At 44.0% G+C, this 10022-nt stretch overlaps 1 protein-coding gene across 2 annotated transcripts; it reads right to left on the minus strand.

Annotated features, from left to right (window-relative positions):
* Positions 1-3921: 3921 nt before the first annotated feature.
* LOC123396623 (serine/threonine-protein kinase 16) lies at positions 3922-7828 on the minus strand. 2 transcript variants are annotated; one of them, XM_045091509.1, is made up of 6 exons: positions 7508-7828; positions 7037-7179; positions 6575-6706; positions 5801-5986; positions 4903-5027; positions 3922-4390 (listed from the first exon to the last, which is right to left on the minus strand). In XM_045091509.1, the coding sequence occupies exons 1-6, from the start codon at positions 7698-7700 to the stop codon at positions 4165-4167; spliced, it is 1005 nt and encodes a 334-aa protein (XP_044947444.1). In that variant the 5' UTR covers positions 7701-7828; the 3' UTR covers positions 3922-4164. The 2 variants fall into 2 exon arrangements, with proteins under 2 accessions (XP_044947444.1, XP_044947443.1); XM_045091508.1 differs by having other exon boundaries at positions 6575-6715.
* Between the last annotated feature and the right edge of the window lie 2194 nt (positions 7829-10022).

Raw genomic sequence — 10022 nt, forward strand, 5'->3', positions numbered from 1 at the left:
TTCCATCGGCACATGTTAATCATTAACTTCAAAGTTCACCAGTGGTGCCTTCTCATAAATATACTTGCAAATAAATGAGATCTTTGAAAGACATTAAAGGTCACCGACATCACTGTGAGATCCAGGTAGACCAAAATGGTAATGACAAATTCATAGATCATTTGATGCACAACTTCAAGAATTATAGTTGCATCTTTAAAATGACATTTTTAATTGCCTGTGTTATATTGTAGGGAAATTCTTTCACCTCGATGCATGCAATAGATGCTTCCAAGCATGACGAGGAAACTATTCGATGCACTCATATGCAGAAGCTTGCGGTGTCCATGTCATTTGGTGCTTGGAGATATTTTCTCCAAAGATCTCAATGACAGCCTTCACATATTTCTTCAAACTTTTTATGACTCTGCTCTCTCCATTCCAATTGAATCATCAACAGATTAGTTGCACGAGCATATGATGACACACCTTTCTTCAAAGCACTATGACCAAGTTGACCATTTCATTCCTTTTCTGCATCAAGTATGGACAATATGCTTCCATAACATATCCAGTGTGTGTGAACAGATCTCTTGACATTCGGAACCTTCTCTTGAAATTAGTTGGCCCAAACACTAGTTTCTTCAGGGGGGATCCCAAAAAGTTTAGCATGTCCGGCTGGCTCGTTCCTAAGAAATAGCACATGCCCGGGCACTGAACCACCATGTTTACACCTCTTGTTTGACATCATGTTCGCATACAACTTCGATGCAATATCAAGTTTTTCATCCTCTCCTGATGTCAACTCCTTGAAAAACAACTCAACAAGCGAGCTCGTTTGCAAAAATAATATGTGAGCAAGTACATTGTTGTTCAATGAGGTCCTAAATTATTCCTTGCATTAAAGATGAGAAAGAAAATATATCGAGCACCTTGTGGGCGACGTGGTACTGTGGCCTAGAAAGGTGTACATAGGTTGACATGGGTTAAGGGTTGGCTCTATCAAGCGGATGGCTCAGTGAGACAAAGCCACGAGCAACAAAGAGCCCTAGCAACGACGTGGTCAGGAGACAATGAGGATGCTTTTGGTTACGTACATCGTTTTTTGGCCCTTTGCATGCTTGTCCCAGTTAGGCCTGGCTAAGCATATGCAGGCCAAAAGTCAACATCTGCATGTTGATTGGTTCCCTGCATTGCATCAAGGCCCAGATGGGTGCATGTTGTTTGGTTGTCTATGTCTGTGATTTAGGTGTGAGCAGATGCTAAGCACAATTGTTTGGTTGTATGCAAGTACTTGGTCTGCTCACCCCTTTTAAATGTGGTGGACTTACCACCCATTTTGCAGAACACAACACACACAACACACTATGATCAACATCAGCAGAAGAACGACAAGAACAAAGCAAAAAAAACATCAACAACAAGCAGATCATAAGTACTACTAGGCATAAGTTTAAAACAACGGGGCATCTTATGCCCCTGTTGGACCCTAGGGTGTTGCACCCTGAGCAAAATATGGACATGTTCACAGCAAAATAGACATTCAAACTTAAAGTTTACACCTAAACTAGTTCAGTTCAGACTTGACAGACAAACTACATGGCATCCGTGGTGTCGCCGACGCAGTTGTGCTTGGAGCACCAGATCCTACATATGTTGGAGGTGCTCGCGTTGACAGTCTGCACCTTCAATCCCAGGCCGAAGAGCATGAAGACTACGAAGTCACCAGGGACAGTCTTTTGCCGATGGTGGAAGTACTCCGAGCCGCGCCTAAGAACCATGTGCCCCTTGAACATCTGCACCTGGACCCAGAACTCACACCACTTATTGGCGGAGAGGCCGATGACGAGAGGAGGGTTGGTGACTAGCCATTGCTTCATCATCGGCCTGAAGGCAGGAGGGATGACGAGCATGGTGATGTCCTCCTGGTCATGGATCTGCACATAAAACCTGATAGGTTCCCATGCACCCTCCTCGTGGCCGGTTCTTGGCGTCATGCGAGCACTGAGCGTCATGCTCATGTACTCCACCCTACCAAGAACCACCACCCTATTCAACCACTGATTTGTGGGGGAGGTCATTCGCACCCTCTGCATCGACAACGACCTGCACTCCTCCGCGGACTTTGTCCCACTCCGTCTTCATTATCTTGTCAGCAAGGTGGACTACGGTTAGCAACAAATGAGAGATGATCATTGGCAGTGCAAATGACAATGATCAGAACTAACAATCATCAATGCTCTCTGACCAAAGCTAACAATGATAAGTGTTAACAGTGATCAAAGCTACCATTGATCAATTACAACATTGATCAAAGCTAACAATGATCAATGATACTAGTGATCAGAGATAGCAATGATCAAAGATAATAGTGACCAGTGCTACCAATGATCAAAGATAACACTAATCAGTGCTACTAATGATCATATCAAGCTAAATGCACATGCATTGTCCTACTCTGATCATGTATGTCATACTACTATTTTTGGCATTCAGGTATGTCCTACTAGAATGCACATGCAATGCCCTATGTTGATCATGCATTCATGTAGCCTAACATAACCAAGAACAACTACAACAGCAAGAAGAACAACAAAAACATCACTAACATAAACGAGAACATTAGCAAGCTCTAAATGGCATACACACTAATAACAACATACACACTAATAACAACAACAAGAAGAAGAAGAAGAACATGAGCATATACACTAACAACATTCAAACTAACATTGCATCACTAACACCATCAACACTAGCATGTTGAGTGAAGAAACAAAAATTCACTATCAACAATCTAATCTAACAGTAGCATGTGGAGTGAACAAACTAGCCATGCACTCTGATTCATCCCCGAAATAGTGGATTCAAATCGAATCCAGTCAATCAGATCGAATCCATTATCTAATCTAACACTTGTGGGACTACCCTAAGCACCCTAACTACGAAGCAAGGGGGAGATTAGAGCTTACCGTGGGGGTTGTCGGTGGAGCGTATGCCGGACATGGAGAAAATCCTGGCAGGAGGAGGGGTGTTGTCACCGCCGTCAAAGAAGAACCAACCGTTCCGAGGGCCGCGGCCGTGGACCTCGTCATGCGCCGGCTCAAAGATGAGCCCAGTGTCATCGAGCTCCCCTCCCCTTGCACTGGACGTAAAGAAGAAAATCCTCGAATGGGGGTAAAGAAATACCCCCATAAGTGGGGTCGGCAAAGGACAGAGGCGACGGGTATTGAATCCTCGTCGTCGTTGAGCCCAAGATGAAGAGCTCCGGCTCCGGTGGCAGAGCCGAGTGAGCGGCGGCGGCGCTGCATTGGCCCGGGGCAACGGCATGGCATAGAAAGGGGAGGGAGCACAGATTGATGTCGCGAGATCTCGTCTGGACAAGGAGAGGCCGGCAACCCACCTCTCTTGGATGGGATTGCTGTCGACGATCACCGAGTGGGTGGGGCGTGGCGAGATGGCGACGTTGCCATCGGAGAAACTGAATAGGCGGTGAGGGAAAAGAGAGGGAGGTGTCGAGAGGGAGCGTTGGGAGTTATGAGACGTTGTGTCGTCTCCTGCGCTTCCCCAAGCGTGCAGGCACTCGCCACGTGTGGCTCAAACGAGCCTGGCTCGCAAAAAACAATCAATTCGGTCGTTCCTCCAGAGCCAGGCCTGAGATCTGTGCGGGCCAGGAATCAGATGCAGCTCAAGCAACCAAACTGGTCAAATTCTTTCCGCGCAGGCCTAATGCAGTCTACCAAACGCATCTAAAATTTACACCGGTTGCCTTCGGGTATTATTGGGAGAAATGCAACTCCCCCTCTATATGATGGGAGTTGGGGTGCTTTTTTGAGATCGTGAAAATATTAGTATTGGGGAAAAGGGGCGGAGGTCCTTTTTTTTTGCCTCCCCCAACAGTTAGTCATTTCCTTTTGTACTTCAACAAAAACAGGAAGAACCTAGAGAAGACAATAACACATGTATTTTTCGTATGCAGCGAACATTTTGTACAAGATAAGCAAGTAATATAGTAACATCCAAGAGTTAGGCAACCACATGTGGTAACAGCCTAAAAGTTACATAAAGAATCGACACTGTGCCTATTCCAAAGGATGAAAAGGCCTAGAGCATGGGTCTTACACCATGTTCCCTTTGCAATCGTATAAAGAAGAAACAAGTCAGAACAGAATATGCAAGCTGGCTTTAAGGCGAGTATTTCTCCACAAGCTTGTCAACGTGGAGAAGTATGTCATTGATGTGAGGACGCATTGCGGGTTGTGGCTGAAGCATCCAGGTAACAAACTTGTGAAGTGCATCAGGGTAGGGAGGGCTCGGTAGCTGTGGCCACTTCAACTGCGCATTCATAATGGCGAGCTGCAAGCTTCCTCCAGATTCACCAAGAGCATACTCGAAGGGAGAAACACCATACCTACAAAAGAAGAAATGTGAGCATCGATGATTTATTAAGTAACTACAGGTTACCGTCTCAGTTGTTATGCTGACTACATTCATGACTTCTCCAAGATCCGGTATGATTGTACCTTGATGAACTTCATGAAATTGTTTGATTAAAAACTTCTACCAAATTGAGGTTGATCTTTAAGCAGTACGCCATCTAAAGCACAAGGCATGCTTGATAACTACTTTCATTGTTAAATACTCCTGACTCAAAAAGTTGATGGGATGACCATTTGTTGTACTACTAAATTCCACTGGCACTGGTCAAGACTTAAGACTGCAGAAAAAAAAGAGATACGAATACTAAGCTGAAATAATTTCTAATAAATATGTCACTAGATCATGCACTGAAGCAGTTGGAGATTTGGAGCAACGGTACACCACAAAATAAATGAGAATCATAGTGACACATAAATCAACAGGAGATGAAACTTGATCAAGCATAGTAAATTTACACATGCGACAAGCCATGAGGGACCTTACATGATCGCATAAAGAGTGCAACCTAGCGACCAAATGTCTGTCCTCTCATCGATATCAGCATGACTTGGGCAGTCCCACAATTCAGGTGCGCGAAAAGGTGCAGAACAATGCTCGGCAGCCCATTCCTGCACCGAAGCAAGATATACATTAGTAATGTTTCAATTGCCATTACTTTTCAAGCACTAACTTTTTCTAAGGCGCTGTTTGGAACCACAATAGATTATGATAATCTGGATTATGAAGATAGATTATATAATCTGATTTATAAAAGTAATTTAGGTGGGCATGTTTGGAGCCAAATTATATAAACTGTAATCCAGGTTTTACATTGCATAATGACCTGTCTGCCCTCTGTCTTTTTTAAAAAGAGGAGAGTGGCGGTGGCAGGAATGTAATTATCTCCAACTTTACAAGGGTAATGGGTCATTAGCAATCCATAATCTGATTTTAGCTGGGGTAGAGTAGATTGTGAATTTTTAATAATCTGTCCATCTGGTTTTTATAATCTACATCATAATTTGTCATGTTTGGAGACAAAATAGATTATAAAAACTGAATTATATAATCTGAGTGGTTCCAAACAGGGCCTAAGTAATAGTTGCATACTCAAAAGTAAGGATGGGTTATCTAGATGATTTTGCTTCGGCTTAAGGAAAAAAAATAAAGTAACACCTGAATTTCTTAATATGTGCAGCAAAGTTACTCATAATCGTGAAACTAAAAACAACACTAGAAACAGAAGAGCATTTCTAATAAATTATCCATACATCTGGAAACTGAATAAAAGTAATGTTATGGGACAATGACAAGACATCCTAAATGATACATGGAAACCAAAAACCAATACATTGTCAAGTACAGCTGTCTTTCATGAAAAGGCCATGGAGCTAAGACAAACCTGCAACCGTAATGCTTCAGAACGAGAACGAATTTGATTTCTTGCAGGCCGCGAACTTCCAAAATCCATCAAAGTTGCAAGAGGCGCTTGTCCTTTTTGGCGGGTTACAAGAACATTGCCAGGCTTGACATCATTATGGGCATATGGTGGATCAAGACTATGCATGTGCTTCAGTCCTTCACAAATCTGTTGGTACAATTATATTAGTAGACAAAGGGAGATGGGGAGATGCAAAGATGTAACGGCTAGTTATACTTTTTTTAATTCAAGTCAGCATGTAATGTACACTTTTAATACTTAGATGCACTTAGTGTCCAAACGAAATGCCTAGTAAACAGAGAAGGGGCATAATATGATGCTATCTTCAAAATCCTGAAGCCGAGTTATTCCAAGTTAGCAAGAGTTAACTGTAATCACATTTATGTAGTACAAAAATATAGTGCGTCGTCACCTGTGATTATACTCTATAGCTTGCAGAGGATGCAATATATGTAAGTCAATGTTTGAGTAATACACAAGAGAGCTAATGCCAGAGTAATACACAAGAGAGCTAATGCCAGAGTAATACACAACGGCACATAAGTTGTCACAAAAGCTTGTTCTTCAGAAAAATCGCTGAAGAATAGCATGACAATAAATTGGTGAATACTGAACATCAAACTTAATAAATGGTAAAAGATCACTACAACGATGAAATCAAGAAAGTTCCAAATCTCACTATGACATCATCAAGAAACAGTACATTTATACTACTTTCCAGTAAAAAAAACTGACCTGTTGGAATATTCGCAAAACATCGAGCACCGAATAAAATTCTTTCCTAGACTGCATGACTGCAGCATTGTCGAACAGAGTACCATCCAAATGGACTGGAAAGAGCAAGTAGGCTTCATGGCTCCAATCTCCCTGTGTACTCTATAATATCATATAAGACGTCTCAACATGAAATGTACGTTCAAAGGTATAATAATTGACGAATAATTAACATTAAGTTGCCTATAAGATGTTAAGGCAGGCTAACACATTGCTGGGTTTATTTCAAAAAATTAACTGTTATATCTCTAGATTGTACTTGTCAAACAAAAATGCCTCAGACTGTCAGACATATATACAGTATTTACCAAAGCTCAACTAACTTGCCCAGCTTCAACATGATTTTCTTATCTTGCACATATTTCAAGACGATGGCATATGACATCACAGGGCAGGGAAGACAGATGCAAACCATATTACTACCTTAACTGCTATTATGGCATGGTCAAGAAGCGGTAGCAGATTGGGGTGGTTGAACAAGGACGAAACGCGGATCTCCTCCTTCACCAGATCCAGTTGCTCCCTGCTCTGTATCAGCACCTTCTTCATAGCATATGTCCCGTCGCCTGAACCAGCATTAGCACGGCAGCATCAGAATCTTAGAAATCGCATAGAATGCCCAGTTTCACTTTCACGCACCAATGGAAACAAAAACTTTAGTTCTATGCAACAACCAGCATTACAAAACTTAAACCCAGCTCATGACAACATCTAGTAGCAGCTACGGACGGGAAGTAGCAAAACTCACACGATTCTGCACACAAAACCACACGGGCGCATTTGCCGGCTCAAGAAATGTGAAGGATTTCATTTCACGGGTTCAAAACGAACGCGCATAACCTGTAACACACGAGAGGCACGGAGGCGAGTAGGGCGGGATCGGGTGCGGGGTACCTGAGACGTGGGAGGGGTGCCTGTCGCGCGCGGCGTCAGAGGAGGCGTCGTGCTCCTTGACGAGGTAGACGAAGGCGAAGCCGCCCTCGCCGATCTGGCGGAGGACGCGGAAGCGGCGCTCGTTGATCCACACGTCGCCGCCACCAGTCGCTGCGTCGTAGAGGGCGTTGAGCCCCGAGATGGAGCAGCCCATCCTCGGCGTCCTTCTCCCGCCGCCGGCGAACTCGGGCGCGCGTTCTGGTCACCGGCGACTGCGGTGGCGGACGGTGGGTGTCAGCTGTGCTTGTTTCGTTGGTTCGACGCTTTCACGGGTCCACCAGCAGACGATGACTTTGCGCCCCTCCGTGTTGTTGCGTCTACGCTTTCCTGGCTAGGAAACGTAGCGAAACTACAAGGTCAAAATTGTAAAGAAACAAAAAAGGCATTTCATAATTGTTTGAATAATTTATATAAACCAAATTTTAATAAGAAATTATAAACACCACCTTTTGGACATCTTTTTTGTATAACCAGAACTTTTGCTCTAATTATCAACGTGATCCCCAAATCTCATATGACGAACTTCTAGTGGAGTCGATAAAACAAACCGAACTCCACAATAACTGTCGTTTTGATGAATATGTTGCAAAAACGATATTCTAATAGAGTTGACAACCCGGGTTTCATCGCTATAAATTATAGACAGGATCCAATGTGAACCCTCATGCCTGCATATTTGGAGGAATAAGGGATATTTTAAGGCGCACTTAAAAGGATCGATATCGTTGGCTAGAGGGATGATGAATAGGCAACTATCAATTTTTTTATTAATAAATCAGGTTTAGCAACAAAATGGATTGTCTAGATATAACTAGGTGAACAATAATACAAGCAAGCAAATGATATAACACAAGTAAAGCTTACATAAAGTAAATGTAAGAAATAACTACAGGTGGAGCCGGTAGAGACGAGGGTGTGTTGCCAAAGTTCTTTCCTTTTAGGGGAAGTACGTCTCCGTTGGAATAGTGTGGAGATACAATGCTCCTCAAGAAGCCACTAGGGCCACCGTATCCTCCTCACACCCTCATACAATGCGAGATACAGTGATTCCACTAGTGGTGTCCTTGAAGGCTGTGATCGGACTATTACAAATAAGGTTGGAGCAATCTCCACAATTTAATTGGAAGCTCCCAACATCACTACGAAACTTCATCGCAATGGATTGTGGCTCCAAGATGACCTCAACCGTCTAGGGTGCTCAAACACCCAAAAGTAACAAGATCCGCAAGGGATTAGTGATGGGAATCAAATTTCTCTTGATGGAAGTAAAGATCGGGGCCCTCACAACCAAACCCTAGAGAATCAACAAATCGGATGAAAATGGAGCTTGGAGCAACAATGGGAGCGGTACTACCGCTTGGGCGGTTGTGCCTACTGCACAGAGAAATCGCAAAAGGCCACGAGCCGGTAGTGCCTCCACAGCGGTACTACTACTCATCCCAGTGGTACTACCGCTGGGGTTGCAGTAGAGAGCCCGTGGTTGAGAGGCAGAGGAAGGAATGGAGGCAGTACCGCTGCAGCTTGGTAGGGTACTATTACCGCTTATGAGTGGTAGTTCCTCACCATAGTCGCCCCTATATCTGTAGAAATAGTTTCGGGTCTAGAAGGTTAGGCGGTAGTTGAGCGGTAGTGGCAGGCGGTACTACCGCGCCGCACTACCATCCTCACTACCGTGCAGTCCGACACGAAATGCCGAGACTCCAGAAGGTTAGCTCGTACTACTGCTTGCACATAGAGGTACTACCACTGGCAAGCAGTGCTACAACTTCCGATCGCGGTACAACTGCTCGGTGCCTTCAAGACCAGAAAAAAGGACACGCCGAAGCAACTCCATTGATGTGGAAAAGGAATGAGGGTGAAAATGAAAGTGTGAACATGTTGATTCCACCCAAACCTTTCTGTTGCACACCCCTTCTTAACAATACGATTCTCCTACGACTCAATTTCATCAAAAATGAAATGCAGGAAAATAATCGTCTTCACTATTATCCACCAAGGGGCTAGAATCATCTTGTGCCATATGATGAATTAGCTAAAAGGGTTAATGCACATGATTAATCCGCAAACACATTGTCATCAATCACCAAAACCGCTAAAGGGGAAATATGCCCTAACATAACTCCATTCTAAGAATGACTTGGAGAGAGCGACATTATCACTCATATTCCGTCTTCCCGCCCATGCTACGAGCGCTCATTCCATGTTGCAGCGATGCCCCCGACGCCCGCAGCCCCCTTGACGGCCTCGTGGACTCCACCCCAACCCTCGAGTCCATTTTGTTGGTGTCTCTTGGAAATCATGAGCCTCATGCACCACCCACCTTTTCATTTTGTGGCCGCCTCAACCAGCACCTTGTCGGCTTGGACATCAATGACCCATGGACAATGATGAAAGACCGTCCACCGCCATTATCTACATTGACTCGGTACTTCGACATTCCTTCGCATCACTCAGTGCGTATAGCGAAAAAGACTAA

The sequence above is a fragment of the Hordeum vulgare genome, chromosome 5H (genome assembly GCF_904849725.1).
Source record: "Hordeum vulgare subsp. vulgare chromosome 5H, MorexV3_pseudomolecules_assembly, whole genome shotgun sequence".
NCBI lineage: Eukaryota > Viridiplantae > Streptophyta > Magnoliopsida > Poales > Poaceae > Hordeum > Hordeum vulgare.

Coding starts and splice junctions, on each gene's coding strand:
- LOC123396623 (XM_045091508.1), bottom strand. CDS start 7,700: ATGGGCTGCTCCATCTCGGGGCTCAACGCCCTCTACGACGCAGCGACT. Junction 5,987..6,574: donor TTTTGCGAATATTCCAACAG/GTCAGTTTTTTT, acceptor TTGTACCAACAG/ATTTGTGAAGGACTGAAGCA. Junction 5,028..5,800: donor CTGAAGCATTACGGTTGCAG/GTTTGTCTTAGC, acceptor GCTTCGGTGCAG/GAATGGGCTGCCGAGCATTG.